Source organism: Equus caballus, chromosome 3 (genome assembly GCF_041296265.1).
Source record: "Equus caballus isolate H_3958 breed thoroughbred chromosome 3, TB-T2T, whole genome shotgun sequence".
NCBI lineage: Eukaryota > Metazoa > Chordata > Mammalia > Perissodactyla > Equidae > Equus > Equus caballus.
Window position 1 is genome coordinate 117823746 of NC_091686.1, and position 21739 is coordinate 117845484.

A 21739-nucleotide genomic window follows, 5' to 3' on the forward strand; every position below is an offset into this window, starting at 1 on the left:
AGAAAATGGGATGGGAGGCAGCTGCCTTAACTATTACCATTCATTCATTCATCCTTCATTCATTCAACCAGTTTGTGGTAGTTCTTAGTGTAACAGATAGTATAACCAGCTTTGAAAACAGATTTTTAAAAAAATGAAAATGAAAGGTCCTGGAGACTGAGCTAGTCTGCGATTCTAACGCCAGGCTTTACAGATGAGGAAATTGAGGACTAGAGAAGAGAAAGGAATTTCCGAGCGCCAGCCAGTGAGCACAGTAAGCCTGTTCTCCAGACTCCCCATAAGTGTTTCCCATGTAGCTGCTTCTGTGAGTTCGGACTGTTTGTGACTTGGAATTTCAGCTCATAATCTTTAGGTCAGCAGACCGCGGTTCAGAGAAAAAAACTGACATGGCCAAAACAGTGAGATGAAAGAGCTGATAGATGATAGATAGACTGATACATACACAGATATGTGTGTGTATAGATATAGTCTATATCTGTCTCTATTTCTATCTGTCTCTTTCTCTCTTTCCCTTCCTACTTTCTTCCTTTCCTCCCTCTTCCTTCTCTTCTTTTCAAGTATAAGTGATATAGTCAAGGCTTATTGGGTATCATAATCCTCTACTCAGATAGTGAAAAGGAATGTAAGGAAGTTCATGCCTGCCTTTCCCTACGTTGGATTGACACCATGGATTGACGCCAGACTGAAGATTTCTAAAGTTTGGAACCTGACAGGGGAAAGGGTGTGGACTATCCTATTTCTCGTCATATTGAGATGAAGGTTAGATTGATGCCCTCTGTCCCCAAAGACCTTCTAGTTCCTAAATGATGAAAATTGAGAAAGGCCACCCAGCATAGATAAAAGAACCCAGGGCTGTAGCTGTGGAACCCAGAATTTGAATACTGGTTTTCTTATGACTCCGGTGAGACCTAGGAGTGAGAATGAGAGAAAATGGAAAGAAAGCAGCTCGTTTGTGCCAGCCATTCTATAAACTTGTCTAATTTAGCTGTAGGGTACTTATTTTATTACACTCACTGTGTAGATTAGGTAAATGAAGCCCAAGAGAAGTCAGTTAATTTGGAAAGAAATCAGTGGACTAGAACTCACATCCATCACAGTACTTTTGGCCTCAGTGTTTTCATCTTTAAAATTAGGGGTTCAACGTGATGATGGTGGTCACTGAATCCCTGAGCCTCAGGGCTGGAAGGGCCCTCAGCTTGAAGAAGCCTTGGGAAGAATCGGCAGGTGCGTGGCAACAGAGTTGAATGTTGAAAAAGGCACATGCTTTGTTTCAAAATGAGTGCTAAATAATGAGCAAGTTCCTAATAGAGATCAGAAAGCAGAGAGTACTAAAGATCTTGACTGAGTGAAAAAGATTTGGTCATAAAGTTGAACTTGAAAAGACATGAAACACAGAACACAGCAATTTGTTAGTGGGGCACTGAGCCAGGAAGTTTTTTTTTCAAACTTCCAACAGCTGTTTGGGATCGACACTATTATTCCCATTCTGCAAGTTACCGTTAGTTAACCAAGGCTCATACGTGATGGAGCTTGCCTGAGGTCACAAGGCCAGAAAGTGACACGGCTAGGGTTTGAACCTAGACCTTCTCATTCAGCTGCCATGAAATACACGTTCGCGCCTTTGATTAGAGGCTGTCCTACGTTATTGGAGAACTCCAACGCAGACCTCAAAAAGGAGGAGATAAAACATTAAAGATTGAAAGACACTTAGAAAAAGAAATCATGGGGGCTTCAACATGACAGAGGTTTATTTTCTTCTTACGTAAGTCAAGTCCAGAGGTAAGCGGTCCAAGGCTGTTTGGCAGCTCTGTTCCTCCAAGTCCTCAGAGACACTGCTCCTCCTGTCTCGCTCCCTCTCTTGTATTGGCCTCAATCCCATTGCCTAAAATAGCCATATCTGTGCTCCAGGCAGTGTGAGAGAGGAAGGGAAGAAAAAGAAGGAAGAAACGGTGCACAGTTTCTCTTCAGAAAGTTTCCTGGAAATTGTTAGTTGATTTTCCACCTCTTCCTTCTACCAGACTTGGACTCATGGCCACGTGCAGCTGCAAGGAATATTAGGATGTGTCGGAAGTGCTTGCTCAAGGAGGTCATGCACCCAGCTAACCATCGAGGGTTGTAGCACTGAGAAGAAAGGGAACCTGGATATGGGGAGACACACAGCTGCCTCTGCCTCACAGTACTTAGTGCTCAGTAGTGAGAATCCACTGGCCTGTCGCTTTTGGCCACATATTGATGAGTAAGTCCAGCTGGTAGCCTCCGGAGTTGGAGCCAACCCTAACACTCACCATACCACTCTCTTCCTCCCCAATCCCTCCAAAACCTCGAGACTGAAATGAAAACAGAAGCTGGTTTTGCTTGGGGAACCTGTCTGGCTTGGGAATGTAATCCTGTGAAAGGCCAGCTAACTGACTTCACTTCCTAGAGAAATAGAAAGTTCTAAAACCCTGAAGCCTTCATGCTTCAACTTCTCTTCTCACACCAGATAAGCATATTCTCTTCTGGGACCCGTTGGGAGTTGTTTCAGCCCATGATTTCCTTTAAATGTAACTACCCCAGGGCAACAGAATTTGGCGGCTTGGCAGCTACACTGTCCCTGTAAAGGTACTGAAAGTGGTGTAGATAAGACACCAGCCTTGAGCCTCCAGGGGCTTAGTTCATAGAAGTGTTTACAAGTAAAGATAGTCTGCGAGTCTCTCTGTCTTACTTTATTTAGCTTACATGGCCCATCTCCCATTGGAAGGGAGCTGGCGCTCCTAAGTCAGTGGTCCTCAGACTTCAGAGTGAACAGATAGCACCATAGGAGCTTGGGTAGAAAGTAATTTGCTTGTGCTGGGGCCCAGGATTTGTTTTTCTGTTTTTTTAGGCACCCAAGATGCAAATGGTCAGGAGATCTTAACTGGATGGCATTGGGCACACGCCTTTGTCATACCTCTGTGGGCATGAGGTGTACAAGTTGAGGGCCAAAGACTGGAGTAATTGCTTTCTGCCAGTCAGGAAACCCCCGAGCTTCATATGACACATATTCATCTTCACTTCCATCTTAAAAATAACTTCCAAGGGAATGTTGTCTTTTGTAAAAAGATGCTTCCTTGAGGGGCACGTAGAAGCCAGTTGTTCCCTGGAGCTGTCTGCTGTTAGTGGGTGATGAAGGACCCTCCACAGACACACGTGGGCATGACTTCCAGGATGGTGGTATGAAAATCTACTGTGCAACGACCTTCATCTTTCTAGAAAATGGCTCTCTCTGAGAAGCCAACCTATCCTTCAGGTCCAGAGAGACTCAGAGACCTGGAAGAGTTTGGGGGTGCCACTTTGGTGGGAATCAGGGGCCCAGAAAGAAGGTGTGTCAAGCCCAAGTTCACTCAGCAAGGAAAGAGATCAGATTCTACTTGAAGTTCTATTGCTGGTTCCCATTTCTGGGGTGTTTCCACCACACCCCTCACTATATTTCACAGCTGACTGTTCATTTATTGTGCACTTACCAGGCACTGGGTTACAGGAGTGAAAAAGAGCCTGAAATCTCACCCTTGCCTTGGGGGAGGCAGGCACCACAGCCTGTAACTACATAATATATTTATTGGCTTGCTTTGTTCCTACACGCTGCGGAGAAACTAAAAAGGGTGTATTAATCAGGAGAGCTAACATTGATAACGCATAAACTACAAATGTTGGTAGTTTAATGAAATAAAGGTTTATTTCTTGCCCACATCACAATCCAATGAGGACTGAAGGAGGTCTTTTTCCAAACACTCATTCAGGATTCACTCTCCTTTACCCAGTGGCTTCCATTATCCCTCAGGGTCTTGGGGTCCTCTGTCTCTGGCCAGCCACTGAGGCAAGAATGAGAGCCTGGAGGGTCAAGTGAGCCAGCTTGGAGTGGAGTCTATCACCCCTGCCTGGTCCCAGCAACCATAGTGCCATGCCATGGCTGCCCAGTGCAAGGGATGCTGGGAAATGTATACCAGTCAAGTGCCCGCAGGAAGAGGAAATGGGGTTTCCTGAACACACAGCATTCTCACTGCCATGCCAGGTGCTTGAGATAGTGAGGACCAGGGCCAGAGAGGTGCTCCTTAAGTTTTACCTGAAATTGATGGTCAGGGACTTTCTCCTGGGGGAAATGACATTTAAGATAGGATTTGATGGAAGAAATGACCCAGGCATGGGCAGAACTGAGGAAAGAACATTCTGGACTGAGGGACAGTGCATGCAAAGTTTCTGAGGTAGAAGGAGAGTCTTGAAAAGATGCTGATGTGGCCAGAGTTCAGAGGTGAGGAGGAAGCTGTAAAGAGATGAGAGCAGAGAGCAGGCAGGAGCCAGGCTGTTCTGGACTCTGGGGACCACAGAAGGGAATCTGGACTGTACTTTGGGGGCCATGAGTGACATGCACTGATTTACAGTTGTAAAACTAGGCTTTTAAATTACATTTCCAAAACTCTGCATTGTTAATAACACAGATAGGCACTGTGGGAGACAGAGATAAAAGACAATTCTTTCCCTGAAGACGGGCAGTGTACGTACACAACAAAGAAGTAATCAGATGCTGCCTATTTTTATTTCAGTGTTGCCGGGAGCGTGACAGAAAATGAGCGCTCTGACACCTCAGTGATGTTAAAGCAGCCTGGAGTGGTCAGAGGTGGATGCCCCAGGACAGTCTCAAAGGACACTGAGCATTTTGGAAAGCAAAATGGGAGTAGGGGCGGGGGGAAGAGGTGGGGACTCCCGGTGGAGTCAACATAAAGCCCCAGAAGTGGCATGAGGCATATTTGGGGAATCCAGCAGAGTCTCAGGCTGAGATGCTGGCCTTCGGAGAAAGAGGAGACCTCCTGGCTCCTCGGGGGTTGTCAGGATAACGCCCACATTCAATGAGGCCAATCTCCTAAAATGCAATTCTACTGAACCCTGCATTAGACAGTGGAGCTCCTTTCAGAAGTCATGAGAGCCAGAGCAGACCCCAATAATTCTGTGATCATTTGCTCCTTCCAGGCCAGCTGGTCCTTAATGGGTGACCTTATTAATTTAACTCAATTCATGGCAGAGGACAAATTGCTGTTCTGAAAGGCAAGGAAACCTGTGGGTTTCTCTGCTAGGGATCTCAGAAGGGGTGTGGCTGTGCTTGGACATGAAGGTGCCATTAGTGTCAGGGTAGTGTTAGCTATCAGGATGGGCTGGGACTGGTGGCAGGTGCAGACAGGATTCTGCTCCTCCTGGCTTATTATCTCAAAGAGTCAATGCCTCCCCACACAGCGGTCCTGGGAAAACTCCAGCAAGGTGTGTTTCCACTGAGCCAAACTTGCAGAAATTTACACATTACCCTCTACCAAAGACTTAGGCATGCTCACACAAATTCACAGGTATTTATTTCATATTTTGGTATTGTAAGAGAATTAAGGGTGAAAGGACAAAAGTTTAAGAACATGATGAGACTGGACCAAGATGTAGAAGCATCATACCGTGGTCTTCTGTACTACCTGGAGTCAGGCCAGAAATTTGCCCTGAGGTTCTTAGCAGCCAAAGGAGGAGGGAAATATGATCTCTCATAGGACTGGTGTTTTCCATTAAATCAAAACAAACCAATTGCAAAAAAGCATGCAGCTTCTGGTCCTGAGACCTGCTAGAAACTTCTCACATATGTGCTAATAAAGAGACTGCAGTAAGAACATTTTCTACTTATAATGTTCCTCAATGCAAACCAACAGCATGAAGCTATAAGGCAATTTAGGAAAATTAAGTCTCCGAAGAAGCAAAACCCCTGCGGATGACATGAGCAGTTCTTTGGTGGTTTTGCGTGATGTGAGGGCAAAATTTAAGACATCGAACACTGAGCGCACTAGATGACCTCCAGGCAGTCTTTCATAAAACAAGCTCAAATGAGGGAGCTGAGTGTTGAGAACCCGCAACCGAACAATATTCATTCAGCCAACACCTGTCAAATACTCATATGGTCAATATTGGGCCCTGTGCCTGGAGCTAGGGATAAATGAATGAACAGATATGTCTCTTGCTCTCAAAATATTTACAGTCTGTTCAAGGAGACAGATGTATGGACAGACGATTGCAAGTGCAACATGTGTGCCAGAAGGGGGACAGGGGAGGGGAAAATAAACCTCTTCATTGGCTGAGATGTCGCTAAGTCATGACTCAGGGCACAATTGATGTGGGGTGGGGTCTTCTAACATTGTTTTTCTCTCGGTGAGAATATTAACCTGCTGTAGAAAGAGCAAGCCTTCTTAGTTGAATTTAATTTTCTTTCCTCTTTTTCTATTGCCCTGTTTTGCAAGAGCAGCAGATAGAATGAGAAGTATGGAAATACGCACTTCATTTTGAACAATTAGAGTCAAGAAAAATTAATTGAAATGAGTGCAAGATTTCTGGGGAAAAACAAGGGTTTAGTCTTTTTAATGTTTTGCAGTAACATTTGGCTCTGTTTCTGTTGGCAGGCCAGTACCGGACTATTCACAAGCCTCTTCTCCATTGCGTAAGTCTGCCTTACTTGTTTGTCACTCTTGATATTTACAAAGTCAGTGGCTTTTTTCAAGGTACTTGGTGAACTAAAAACAAAATAAAACAGAACAAAACCTTTTCCAAATGGCGTAATTTCCTGGCAGAGAAAAACCGCATTTCAATTCTTGGGTATAAAACTGTATTCCAATTCCTCAGCTATACAATGGAGATAAAAATTAACTCACATGGCCATTGTGTGGATTGAATAAGGTGAAAACACCAACACAGGGTGCTGGCAAGTGTGTGATGAGCAAACCACTTCCTAACACTCATGGTGAAATTTCAAATTGGAACAAACTTTCTGGAAACCAATCTCAAAATATTAACTAGGCAATATAAAAATGTCCATTTTCTTTGGCTCAATAATACTGTAGTCGGGAATTTAAACTAAGGAAGTAACCTAGAATTTGGATTACACACTCATATATATTTTATAGTAATATATTTTAAATGGCAACACACTGGGATCATGCGAAATAGAAAAATAGTTGAATATATTATGATATACTCATATCTGAAGCCATTAATAATATTTACAAAGAATTTTAATGACTAAAGAAAATTTAAAATTTATAACATGAACTAAAATATCTAATATTATAAATAATTTTATTGTTAAATTGCGTCTGTATATAATTTAAAGCTTTAACTAACATATCCATAGATGATCGATAGATACATACATACATACATACATACATACATAGAATCTGCCTGTAAAATCATTAGTTCTTTACTGTTTGAAAGACTTCTTTAAGAATTGAATTAAAGCTATGGATCCTCATCCCAGAACACAACACACACACACACACACACACACTCACACAATCACTAAATATTTTATAAATTAGGACATTTACAGGTAGAGAATACTGGGCTTTTAGTTACGAACCTCTGAGATTGACAGTAACTAGATAATAGATAGGCTAATAGATAAACAGATGTAACTCATTATATTTAAAGCAAAACTCTGTTTCTTTCTGGAAAGAAATAAACCAAATATTTGTATTCGGTCCTGGGAGCAAGATTCTCAGGGCCTAGAGTAGATTCTCTTCAGACCTGGGGTGGCCGTGCTCTTCTGCCTGGGCTCCCTCTGTGCCCTGCCCCCAGGAAGTCTAGCAAGGCAACTGGATGAAAGATGGGCTCCATCTCCCGTTCCCAGTTATTCCAGCAGGCCCAGGACTTTCCCAGAGAGGCTGCGCTGTGGGGAGTCTTGGCGGTTGCCATAACAGCATATAAATGGGGCCCTTGCAATAAATGTTCGTCTGTCAAATCCCCAAGGAGTCCCAAGCCCCTGCTCCAGCTCAGAACTCACTTCTGTGTGCAGTTCTGGAGAACAGCTCCATCACCTTCACCCACTTTGCCAGGTCAACTGTGAAACACCCTGGAGTTCACCTCCCCGCAGCTTTGCTTTGCCCTGGGTACTTGGTTCTGCTGATACTCAGCATCGTCAGCTAGAGGGAGGGGATCTAACATGTCCTGAGCTCCTGTCATGGCAGATGCCTAAGTAGAACCTGTACATACATTTTGCTCAATTAATCTCTGACTACAACCAAACAAGGTAGGTTTAGCCATCTCCAATTTAAAGATGGAGCATCTGAGTCAGAGAGGTTAAGTAACCTCCCTAAGGTCATAAAGTGGACCCACAGTTTAGATCTAGGATGAGTGACTCCATCCAGGATCCACGCTGCCCCCAAGCAGGCCAGTCTCACCTGATTTCCCATCGAGGAACCCCCAGTCCAAGCCCTGCTTACCTCCTGAGACAGATCAAGGGTGAGGGGCTTCACGGCTCTGATACCCAGTTGCTGGGGACACAGCATCAATGCAACCATGCAAATGGTCCTACTCCAACTTTGTGTTCAGGGACTTAACCTTTCTCCTTTGGGTCACCAAGCTCTCACCTTCTACTCTATTCCTACTCCTGGGTCACTGTGTTGGTCCTTGGTGCCTTGCACCTGAGCTCCCTGAATTTGATAAACTTACCCTTCATAACTTACTGATCCCTCAGTTCATGTAAGACTCAAGCCTGGCTTTCCCGAGGGAGCTCTTGGGTGGGAATCAAGGGATAGCACATTGAAAGTCAAAATTACTGTCTTCAGGGGGCCCCCTCTCCTTCTTTATTCTGTCCCATGGAGAACACAGACTTAGTAAATAACATCCTGCATCCTGGCTTCAAATGAGCAGAGTTGCTTTGAGCCAAAGTGGAGCACAAAAGGCCTTCCAGATAGGGGATGGCGAGTCCCCCTGTGCTATAGTTTTACCTGGGAACTGGACTTGTTGGGTGGCTAGTCTTCACCTTTACCAAACTGCTTTGATGGAGTGATGATAGAAAAAGTCACACACTTACAGGCTTGGGGCTGGTAAGTAACTTGCCCAAATACATCAGAAGCTAGAATGCTGCAGAGCTAGAGTTTAAATGCAAGCCTGTCTAATTCCAGGTCCCTCCACTACAGTAAAATCACCTCGTAGATTTTTCTGCTCGTGCAATGAAATAAAGCGCAAAAAGCACTCAGCACATATACATATGTAACAAATGCTCGAGGGGCTTTAAGAGCAGGATAGGAATCCATGATGAGTGGCCTTCCCATATCTCCGACTTTCTTTAACAGTAGTTATTATTACAATAATAGTCAATTGTGAAATGTACATGAAAATCTCTTGTAACTGAACCTGTTTTTCATAGCCATGGCCATCTGCAATCTAGCAGAAACTTTAAGACGTTAAAGATTTTCTAGAATGTATGTTCCACAGTCTTCTCCAGTTGTCAGCCCCTCACAGCCCAACAGTGGAACCGTGAAGCCACCCTCATGGCATGGTTGGTGTTCAAAAGAGACAGTACAAAACACAGAAAAGATGTCTCTATCTCCTTCTTTTGAGCTCTTGACACTCTGCTTAGATCCTTCAAAATGCCAGCACTTATTAAACTAAATTACATGGTGGCACTTGGATCCTCTCTCAATCCCAAATGAAGACCAAAACTATTTCTATAAACCAGGGAAGAGGGGAGCATTTTGAGACCCAGGAAGGAAAAAGAATCCCTTGGTGGCTTTGTATGATAGACGAGGGATCTTTCTGTATAGAGATCATCAAGAGTAAGGTCCCTGCTTAAACATAGCACGATGAATGGGTGCAGATTCCAGAATTTCTGTGATGACAATTACATCTATTGTAGGCTAGTACCCAACCCTGCCATTCCCAGTGTTCTGACTCAAAGCTCATTACTGATATATAGAAATACAACTTAAATTCTTATATTGATCATGTGTCCTGACACCTTGCTTAATCGTTCATTAGTTCTAACAATTTTTTAGTGGTTCCTTGGGACTTTCTATATACAAGATCACGTCATCTGCAAATAGATCCTTTTTCTGCTTTTAAGGGCTCATGTGATTGCACTCGGTCCACCCAGGTAATCCAGGATAATCTCCCTATTTTAAAGATAGCTAATTAGTGGTGTTAATTACATCTGCAATATCCCTTCACAGCAGCACTTAGATTATTATTTAATTAAATAACCAAGGATGGGAATATTTGGGGATATCTTTAGAATTCTTTTTTTTCCTGCTTTTTTCTCCCCAAATCCCCCCAAGTACATAGCTGTATATTTTAGTTGTGGGTCCTTCTAGTTGTGGCATGTGGGACACCACCTCCGTGTGGCCCCGATAAGCAGTGCCATGTCTGTGCCCAGGATCAGAACCAGTGAAACCCTGGGCTGCTGAACCGGAGCATGTGAACTTAACCACTCAGCCCCTAGAGTTCTACTACAAGAATTTAACTGTCCCAGATGCCAGACTCTTAAATCTTTAACCCTCAGCTAAGAGAATCCAGATCACCCCCTAGCTAGCACTGTAGTCTGTAATCTTTATCTCCATTATACTTTCCTTTGACTCACTCAAATGCTCCCTTTTGCTTAGGAAAAGAACTTTGCTGCAGTCCTGGATGGAACAAAAGGCCATGATGATGATGACTATGAAGACCCTGAATGTCATGTGGTAGAGGCGTGGCAATCGATGAAAATTTTACCAGCAAGGCCTATAAAGGAATCTGAATATGCAGGTAACATTTTGGACCTAAAATCTGAAAATGCATGCCCATGCTACAATATTGCATAGTAATTAAAGCTGCAGATTCTGAATTAAATAACTCTAGGTTAAAATCCTGCCTCCATGACTTACTAGCTGTATGACCTTGAGCAAGTCTCTAAAAATCACTTTCTCTATCTGAAAATAGGGTTCATAATAACAGAACTAACCCCAGAGAGTTCTTTTGAAGATTACACATACGATGCATGTTGAGTTCTCACCAGAGCGCTTGGTGCAGAGTCAGAGCTCTAGAACTGTTGGCTGTTGTTATCACGATGTTCTTCCTGAGTCCTGGGGATGACTGAGGAGCATGGCAGAGGGTGGACAGGCAGGGAGGTGGTCAACACGGGAAATGTTCAGATGGACTTCTCGTTGTGAGGAGTAGAGTGAAAGGAAGACTTTCTAACTTGGTTGATTCGTTTTGCAAGTGGCACTAGGAATGCCAGCAAAGCCAAACATTTTAAGAGTAAGGAAGACCTACTTTCCTGGCCACCTTTCTTTCTTTCTAACTGGGGGGCATGGGGCAGCTTCAGCAATTCTCTGAACCTTAGATGTAGCACACTGCTGTAAGGGAGAACAGGAAGCCTTTGTGATTTCTGAGGGTCTGGAATGAATCTATAGAAGTTCCTCTGAGGGAATCACTTTGGAAATAACAATGGTATTCCTTTGTTCATTCACTCAACAAGCATTTTCTGAGTATCTACTCTGTGCCAGTTCCATGTTAGGATTGATCAAGTGACAGAAAGATGAACAAAGCATAATCTGTGTTCTCAGGAGGGTCACAATCTAGAGGAGGAAACAGACAGATTAACAGATAAACGTGATAGACTAGGGTAAGTGTATAATGCAGAAAGGAAAGCCAGGGGTGGGGTGCAGGTGGGTGGGATATGGGACGATTTTCAAAGGATGTGACAAGGCCCAAGCCTTGAGGATGAGTGGAATTTCCCAGGTGACTGAGGAAATGACGGATGCTCAAGTTCAGACCTTGGCATTTATGTGGATGGACCAAGATGGGTAATTTCTCCTGCTTGAGACTCAGTTTCCTCATCTGCTAAGTGGAAGTAGACCTGCTTGTCTCATACCTACGTTGTGATGAATCAATGAGTTTGTAGATGTGCAAATATTTGGTAAATTGTAAGATGCTGAGTCCACATAAGGTATGACTTTAAATTTTTCTCTTTTCACAGACACACGCTATTTCAAGGGGGTGATGGACACTGCCCTTTCCTCAGATGCCAAGACCTCTATCCCCACAGAGGAGCAAACCTGGAACATGCGGATGAGGCCGGAAGAAGTGAGTAAAGGCTTGATCCTGCAAACCAAGCATGTGTAAGATACTTCCAAACAGCCAGGAGCTTCCCCATCTCTCATTCCCGAGGCATCTCATGCCTGATGGGATCATAGTCCTGTGGAATAAGTACCTAGAAGGGAGGACAACTAACACTTGTTAAAGATTTTCTGTGAGCCATGCAACAGGCTAAGGATTTTTACATGCGTCTCATCTGATGCTCATCCCGTTCTCCGGAAGCAGAATTTGAACTCAAATCTTTTCGATAATAATATATCATTTTGCCCAGATTCTAGGTCCAACATTGCCAACTGCTAACTAGGTGGTAATAAGTAAGTCACACAGCCTTCTGAGCTTCTTTGTAACCTCAGCTACAAAACAGGAATAAAAATCCACACCATGCTGATTTCAAAAGGCTGTTTGGAGACTACAAAAGATAATCTTACGAAAATATCTTGTAAATGCAAACGCTCTAACCACACATATAGAATTTTATTTTTAATAACACTTTGCTAACGTTTCATTTTCTTAATTCATAAATGCCTAAAATACAAGTTAATCACCCCTGGGGTTGCAGGGTTCTCAGTCATAATGTTTTGGTGCATTTCATGTCAATATTTTCTATGCAGATATATTTCATGCAAAGGAGTCCCTATCGTATAGTATATGCCTGGCCTTCTTTTCTTTTCATTTTAAGTTCTGGCTATAAAACAATTTCCCATGTGATAGTCAAGCATAGTCTTTACAGGCATATCATACCCTATTATGGGATTTTTAATTATTTTACTTAGCCATTAAGTTGGTAAATATTATGAAATGTCTTTCCTGAAAGATCATTTCAATTTACCCTCTATGGGAATTCAAACCCTCTATCGGAATGTCCACCTCATAGAACTTTCACCAAAACTGGCTATTACTTTATTAATCATATTTTTTAAAGGGATTTCACTGTTTTTTTTTAATTTGTACCACATTTATTAGTGAATGTGAATATGCTTTTGAATACTTATAGCACGTCCTTCCTCTTGCATTATCTGTTCACATTGTTTATCTATTTAACTTGATCTTCTGTTAATATTGACAAGAAAGGGAAACTACGAGTTTTACCAAGCAATGTCGTTCACACAGAACATATCTAATAGACACCGGGAGAGCAAGATGAGGATGAAATATTGAACACTTCCTCTTTACACAGGCACCTACTTGAACACTTCAATCTTTCACTCAACAAATTCATTCAAGAAATATGTGTTGAGTGCCTGCCATGGACCAGACACAATTATGGGCTCTGGCACGCATCGGCAGACAACCAAGGCCCTGCTCTCATGAAACTTGCATACCAGTGGGAGGAGATCAGTAATAAATAGATAATAGATATCTGCTTTGAAAAAATAATCATTAAAGTACAGTAAGGACAGTCGAGGAAAGTTTTTCTGAATAAAGATGAGAATGAATGAATGACATTTAATCCTTAAAATAACATCACAAGATGAGCATTATAATCCCCATTTTAATAGCTCCAACTTTGTGATCTCTGTCCCTTTGGGCCAGTTACTTACCCTCTCTGAGCCTTTATTGTCTTAGCTACAAAATCTCATGGCTCTTATGATAATACATACGGAGCAACGTGCCTGGCGCAAAGCAATCAGTCAATCGATGACATCTCCTGGAGAACAGGGACCATTTTAGCCCCAGCACAGAGCACAGTGCCTTTATGGAAGAGGTTCTCAGCAGATGTTAGTTAAATAGATGAAAATGACCAAACAAACTCCCAGTCATTTGAGCCGAATCTTGAAATATGAATAGCTGTTTAATAGGAAAAGAGGCCCAGTCTTTCCCCAGTTCGACTTCTGTTCACATGGAACTCTTACAATCTATCCTTCAAAGTTCTCATGTGAGTATTTGCTACTGTCACCAAGATCCATGACTGGGGCCACCCCACATGGGCTGTTTGACAGAGGAGAGAACATTTGAGGACTCTCATCACTGTGGCATAGAGCCTATGCAGGGAACAGTAGGAACTTTAGCATGACTGGGCCAGTGGCTGAAGACACAAGTTCTGGTCTGGTTATAAAGGAGCGGAGAATGCTGACCTGAAAAGTGAGGCTTTCCTTTCCCTAGAAATCTCTGACAATCCCTCTTTACATGGAAGTCAGCCTTCATGAGAAGAATTATTTTAAGAAAGATAATTCTCATTTGCTTTTGTAAAACAACTCCGACAGAATTTAAGCTTCCATTCTTGCTCCTTCATATTCTCTTCATATTATTTTTGTAGCTCTCTGTTACAAGCAAATTCCTTCCTTTAGCTAGATCACTTTGCAAGTAGGACTATAGTCTCAACATATGAAGTGGAGTGATACGACAGGAGAATAAGGATGTAGGAGGCAGGACACAATTTTGGCCAGGAGGGAAGTTGTCTGAAGAGTTAAATAAGGACTTGGCCTCAATTCAGATTCAGAGGAAGTTTTGCTTTTATAATCAATGTTTGAATAACCAAGTTTTTACAGTAAATAGATTACATTTTTCATTATGACCTCATTCTCAGGAGTTAATTCTTATTAGTTATTATTTATGCTGAGATTAAACTATCTGTGAAATGGAGCTTCAATAATCCTTACAGAGGCCAGTTCTTATCTGGACTCTTTAAGTTGGTTACAACTATCTTAAACCACTAAACCACCACCCATCTTTCCACTTATTGAGCACTTACTGTATATCAAGCACTGTGCTCAACAACGGGGATAAAAACAAGCCAGTGCCCACAGTGTAACAGAGGAGGCAGTGGCCCAAAAGGCAGTTGGATGTAACAGGAAGTGCTGGGACAGAGGTGAGCCCAGGGTGCACAGAGCATTGGGCTGCATCACTTGGCCCAGCCGGAGGCTTCCGAGAAGCCTTCTGGAGGAAGCCATGTGAAGCAGTCTGACACCTGTAACACATTGTGCTGCAATCAGTGGTTCTCTACGGGAAAATTGGCAATGTCTGGAGACATTTTTGGTTGTCAGGACTGGAGGACTGCTGCTGACATCTAGTGGGAGGAGGACAGGGATGCTGCCAAGCATCCTGCCACGTACAGGGCAGCCCCTCACAGCAAGGAATTATCTGGCCCCAGCTCTCAGTGGCGCTGAGCTTGAGAAACCTGTGTTATAATTAAGCCTGTGTCATAGTGTGTTATAATATGTTGTAAACTCAGACCCGCATGCATGTCCAAGTCATCCTTTAGAATCCAAGCTCTTACTCCTCTTTGTTCATAAACTAGCATTGATACAGGAATATAATAGACACTAATAAATATTTGATAGAAAATGGGAGTAGCTCCAGGACAGGGGCAGGAAATATTCCTGGGCCCAGGATTCTGTACTAATACTATCAGAGGGCACCTATGCTGGGGGAGATGCAATGCAAAGAAATGCTCTCCTGCAAAAGAGCCAACTGAATCCAAATGGATCCAATGTAATTTGGCCACCAAAGGGAAAAAGAACAGGAATACTGAGGAAGCCCCTTCCCTAAGACCCTGCAGGCCCACTTAAGACAGAGACAACAGAGAACCTCTCCTGCCCCCATGACCAGGCTAGCAATGGGAGGTGGGCAAGAGCATTAGGAGACACTCCCTCTGTGGGGAAGACACACAGGGAAGGCTGAAAGCTGAGGGTGCACCAAGAACATTGAAAAACCTTCCAGCACCGCAGCCTCCCCAGGGTAACTCTGGAGGAATTGGAAGCTGATGGTGCAATGAAGGAAGCCATGGCAACAACAAATCCAAACCACACTCAATCCTTAACTAGATTGACCAGCAGAAGAGCCATGCCCTTTCCAGACATAAATACCATAGTTCAATGTTCTGAGGAGGAAAAGAAGTGGACATTGAACATCAGAAAGTAAGAGGTGACAGGAGGCTCAACGACCCTCGCCCACATCCACCTTGGCCACCTCAACTTGGTGCCAATAAAGAGTAACACTAAGGCCCTGTATTAGTCAGGGTTCTCTAGAAACATCGGAGATGGTGGATAGATAGAGACATACAGACATAGACACATAAATAAAATAGTGATTTTGGAGGCTCAGTCCCATGATCTGCCATCTGGAAGCTGGAGAGCCAGGAAAGCCAGTGGTGTAAGTTCCAGTCTGAATCCAAAGGCGTGAGAACCAAGAAAGCCAATGATGAAAATCTCGGCTGAGGGCAGAAGACCAACGTCCCAGCTCAGTCAGGCAGAGAGACCGAATTCTTCTTTCCTCTGCCTTTTTATTCTCTTCAGGGCCCCAGGGGATTGGATGATGCCCACCCACATTGGGTAGGGCCATCTGCCTTACTCAGTCTACTGATTCAAATGCTAGTCTCATCCAGAAACACCTTCACAGACACACCCAGAAATAATATTTAACCAAACATCTGGGCACCCTGCGACCCTGTCAAGTTGAAACATAAAATTACCCATCACAGACTACACTCCGTGTTGATCTAGACTTAAAGGCTTTCAAAGGCATTGGGCATCTTTATGATGTCTTCACTATCTTCTTCATCCTCATGTCTAGCATTGTATAGCCCTACATAGGTTGCCCATGCCCTTAATAATATTAATAATGACAGCTGATAATTATTCAAATTGATTGGTGCCACTCCCTGTTCTAGGCACGTTGCATGGTGTGACTCATGTAATCCTCCCACCTTCATGAGGTACCTTTTCTTACTCCCATTTCACAGATGAGGAAACAGGCTCAGAAGGTTAAGCGACTTGCCATGTTCTCTTACAGCATGGGATGGAGGTGAAATCCCAAAGCAGGCATCCACACGAGGCCACACTCTGATCTGCCTGCTTGATAGCTTTCATGTACTTGATCATGTATATTGATTGTCATAATAACTCAATGACATGAATTGACTAAGTATTTTTCCTATTAAAATGATGAAAAATCTAAGACGTAATATGGCAAATCTCTTTCCAAAATTTCACAGCAATAAGTGGTAGGATTGGATCTCAAACCCAAGTATTTTATGCCAAATACCACCTGAGGCCACTACACTTGTCACTGGCACAGCAGGACATGTATTTACACATATTTACACATATTGACTAACTGCCAACCATGCACATATGGCGACCTCTAAGAATGATGAGTCCAGGGACTTATGCCTTTATCCTCAGGAATCTAACCATACAAAGTGGCAGGACATTATATGGTATCATAGTCACAATTGAAGAGATAACGGTGCCACATTGTCTTCTACAGGTGGACAGACCCATTTCCAAGGACATCAGAAGCCAACACGTTAAAGGTAAAGTCAAGTCAAAAGTTTGAAACATAAGTATATTTCTTTGCTTCCAAGATCCTCTTGCATTTTTCCTTGTGGTCATGGATTTTCTTAAACAAGGTGATCTGTTGAATTATCCTTCACGAAATAACGAATTTTGGAAATACTCTTGCGCATCTTATGCCTTTTTATCACCTTACCTTATTGATGAAGGAATTGATTGTGAAAACTCATATTGCGTGTTGTGCAATTTCAGAAAAGAATTGTTTTGAAACATATATATTGCATTAAATCTATTATTAAGTTATTTCTCTAAGCACACCCCCAGTAAAATCACGAGATAGAAATCTAATTTTAAAACATTGATTAATTAATATGAAAACATATTCTAACGCTTTAGGCAAAGCAACTCAATTTGGAGGTGAAAATACAGGTAGGAAGCTGAGAGGAAATAATCAATTTCAGTAGTGCTGGAAGCACAAATGGCAGACAGCCAAAGAAATTTAATTGGATCATATACATTATAGCTTCTCTCATCATTTCCCCTGCGCCCCCATCTTCTCTTACAATGTCCAATTGGAAAAGATGACAATCCCATGATTTACATTCCCCAATAACTGAAACATATCAAATTCATCTTTTATGAGTCTAATGTCTATAACATAATACCAATATCACATTTTCTTTAATGAGAAAATGTAATAGTTAGGGTCTTAACAGGAACAGATGGAACACCCAAATTAGGATAATTTAAGGAAGTTTATTTACAAAGGAACTTTCACTAGGTGTGTGGGGTGCAGTGGAGGAACGAGTGATGGCGCGGGAACTGGGATGAACAGCAGTGGCACTGTCGCCACCCCTAGGCCCGAGTGGATGAAGGGATAGTTACAGAAAATTAGAAGGAGCACATCACCTTGAGAGAGGAAACGACCACTGGTCAAGGGTCACCACCACCCCAAGTGGATCTCACAGCAGGGGAGCCACGGGAATACATGCTCAGCCTCCCTCTCATCTCCTGCTGGGACTTCCCAATGGCTGAACCCAACCAGAAACAAGAGGGCAGGGCAGCCCATGTTGGTCATTGCTGCTTGGTCTCCCAGGATGGAGAGTAGAGTGAAGCAGGGTGGAGAAGGTGGAGGATGGACCTGGAGGGGCAAAGAGAAGATACTCATAACAGGTAGCATGGTGGAAGGAGCAATGAGAGTAGCAAAAACCCTGGCTCTTCCACTCCCTGGCTGTGTGACCTTAGGTAAGATACCAAACTTTTCTGAGTCTTACTTTCCTCCTCTTTAAACTGCAGAATGGGTGGGGCTTTTATGACTATTCAATTCAGTTGCATTAGCAGAGTCAGGAAACAACAGCCATTTCCTAGTCCACCTGTCCTCTCCATCCTGCACAGCCTGACAGATCCCTCTCCATCTTCCTTCTATACCGCTCCTAAACCACCCCAAAATAGGGGAGATTTCATATAGTGCCTCTTCAGTCCTTAAAAATGGCAATACCTTTGATGTACACAGCACTTGATTCAAAGCTCTCCTCCGTTAACTGACGTATTCAGTCCTTAGAAACACCAGGTGAATTATGTAGAGGAAGTATTTTCATGCCTCTTGACAGAGGGATCCCAGATCACACCATAATCGTTTGATACACAGTCACATGCTACATAAGAACATTTTGGTCTACAATGGACTGCATACATGGCAGTGGTCCCATAAGGCTAGTACCATATAGCCTAGGGGTATAGTTGGCTATGCTATCCAGGTTTCTGTAAGTACACTCTATGATGTCCACACAATGACAAAATTGCCTAAAGACCCATTTCTCAGAATGCATCCCCATCATTAAGTGACACATGACTGTATAAATGTTCTAGGTCATAATAGAAATTTCATAGGCATTCATTGAAAAATGAGTCCTGGGGAGAAAGCAGACAAGAAACGGATTTCACAACTTCTCTCTTTTTCTTGATAGTTCAGTGCAGACTCCACCTTCACTTCTTTGATTGACTATTATTCTGTACATCATTATGTCTTTTTGCCTATAAAGATGGTTCTAATCCCAATTCCAACATGGGGGGGGTATTCCCCCCACACTGCCAAGCATTTCTCAGACACCAGTTGGGTGTCCTACAATTCAACCCAATTCTGACAGTATCTACCTAGAGATAGCACCAGATTCCGCAAGTTAAGGGCTCTCAGTCCTACAAGACTGCCTCCCACCACCACTTCAGCGGCCAGTCACAAGCCTAGGTTGTCACGTGTGCTTCTGACCAACCGGCCATAGAAGAGGTTCCAACGACCTTTTCCCTAGGTACAGTTAATTTGCTGGAGCAGCTTACAGAACTCAAGAACATTTTATTTATTAGATTACCAGTTTATTATAAAAGGATACAACTCAGGAACAGCCAGATGGAAGAGAAGCATGGCACAAGGTGTGGGGAAAGGGCACAGAGCTTCGGTGCTTCCTAAATCTTCCGGTGTTCACCAACCCGGAAGCTCTCTGACCCCTGTCCCTCTAGATCTCTGTGGAGGCTTCATTACACAGGCATGGTTGATTAAACCATTAGCCAAGGGGGACTGAACTCACTCTCAATACTCTCACCTCTCCCTGGGTGGGGCATGGGGGGGGGAGAGGATGGAGGACTGAAATTTCCCACCCTCTCATCACAGGGTTGGCTCCACCAGAACCAGCCCCATCCTCAGGAGTGGACCAAAAGTCACCTGCTTAACATAACAAAAGACACTTTTATAGCTCTCATCACTTAGGAAATTCCAAGGGATTTAGGAGCTCTGGGTCAGAAATAGGGACAAAGACCAAATATATATTTCTTATTATAAATCACAATGTCACAACTATCTACCCATATATTTATCTATACTTGGCCACAGCTCACAAAGATATTGGAGTAGTTAACAAAGTTTTGCATAATAAAATAGAAGAAAATAAAATCATTGGGAAAATCTAGATAGACATATGACTAAAATAAAGATAAAATTCAGGAATCTTAGGCACACATCACTACATTCTATTAATATTAAACAACTGGTTTGCCTCTGAGCTTCCTGGTAGTCTAAGCAAAGAGGAGATCCTGCTTCTTTATGTGATATTAATTGCCCATAACAAAAAAAGCAAACCAGTTCCTCAAGGAGCGCAACAAGGACATATCTTTCAGAGTTAAGTTAGTGCTGTCAATTTTATAGGGGAAACATCCCCTATATATGGGTACCTGATAGATGGTGTACCACAGCTACAAAAATATGACTTTTTAAAAGTAGACCCCAGTGTAGACTGAGGCCATATACAAAGAGGACCTCAGGGAAAGCAAGGCTTGCAGAAGTTGGAGCTTGTAGGGAATGAGGAAGGTTGTGGGGAAAACTTCTTCAATAAGAGCTATTTTCTTTACGTCTTCTCTTCCCACACTTCCATAATTGATGTTCTCCATTACCACCCAGAGCTCTGAGTTACTGTACACAGAAGGGAGCTGAAAGGGGGGAAATTAATATGAATACCCCCATTTTTAGGATCAGGCATCTTTCTGGAAAACACTTGAATGATTTATGTGTTTATTACAAAATTCTGTATTTTTGATGCTAACGCATTTTCAGATAATTTATTCATTCTCACAAAATGTCATAGAAAAAACATATCGGTTGGTTCAGTAACGGCAGAATTTTATGGTGATATTTTTCATCAAGTTGAGCAGTTATAGATTTATGTTAATGTACATTTCATGTCATTTTTCTTGTGATCATATTCTGACATTATCTGGAAACTGTCGAATTTCAAGAACCTGTCTTCCCTGAAGCTTGACTTTTTTTTTATTCCTAAAAATGAATAAAAGTTTTATTTGGGGGCAAAGTATATATATAGAATAAATTGTTTGCAATGAATCATTAGCATCAACCACAGATCCAGAGGAAATTATCTTCTTTTCAGATGAGCATACCTGTAATATTCAAATATGGTGTGGCTTAGCTTCTTAATGCTGAGAATAAAGGAGGCTAAAATGAATTTCTCTTTGCCTTAGATATGAACCAAGCACAAACTCTAAACCAATTACCTGTGAGGTGACAAGCATACCATATACAAGAATGAATTTATAACGAAATATAATAAACTATCCAAAAAAAGAAAGAGGGAATTATGCATAGGTGACCGAATGTGTATATCCAGAGACACGAGCTTGGTTGAAAAGAAACAAAATAGAATTCCACATAATGCCATCCAAAGACCTTTCTGCTAGTTTGCTTGTAGATGAATTTAGATGCCAAAGAAATTGGAATCAGAGGTGATTTTAGAGTTAATCTGGTTGAACTCCCTCTTTTTATGCAAGGAGGCTTAGCAAGAGAAGTGGTGTGCTCAAGGTCACAGAGCCAGCAGACAGCCTAGACCAGCGCCCAGCGTTCTGTCAACTATGGCAATGTTTCCAGGGTTTTACTCTGTTTGCCAGTATCAAAGATTCATCCTGCAAACTCCCTCTCCTGTTCCCTGATAGCCACTCACCAGAACTGTGCAAAGTTTAGCGCCAAAGAAATGAAATGATGGATGACACTGTCCCCTAGTGGCGGAACACAGCAACACAAAACATTGCAAAAATGATGGAATTTGGCATCCTATAGA

General features: G+C 42.6%; 1 protein-coding gene across 3 annotated transcripts in view; it reads left to right on the forward strand.

Annotated features, from left to right (window-relative positions):
• The window catches only part of CLNK (cytokine dependent hematopoietic cell linker), a 154540-nt gene that overhangs the window by 84524 nt on the left and 48277 nt on the right, over positions 1 to 21739 (forward strand). For 2 of the 3 annotated variants that reach the window (XM_001499285.6, XM_070262704.1), the window contains 4 exons: positions 6438 to 6475; positions 10416 to 10557; positions 11771 to 11877; positions 17098 to 17143. In XM_001499285.6, coding sequence (XP_001499335.3) covers positions 6438 to 6475; positions 10416 to 10557; positions 11771 to 11877; positions 17098 to 17143 — 333 coding nt within the window. Of the gene's footprint in view, positions 1 to 1133; positions 1225 to 6437; positions 6476 to 10415; positions 10558 to 11770; positions 11878 to 17097; positions 17144 to 21739 lie in introns of all 3 variants that reach the window. The other variant, XM_070262703.1, reaches the window with a different exon arrangement.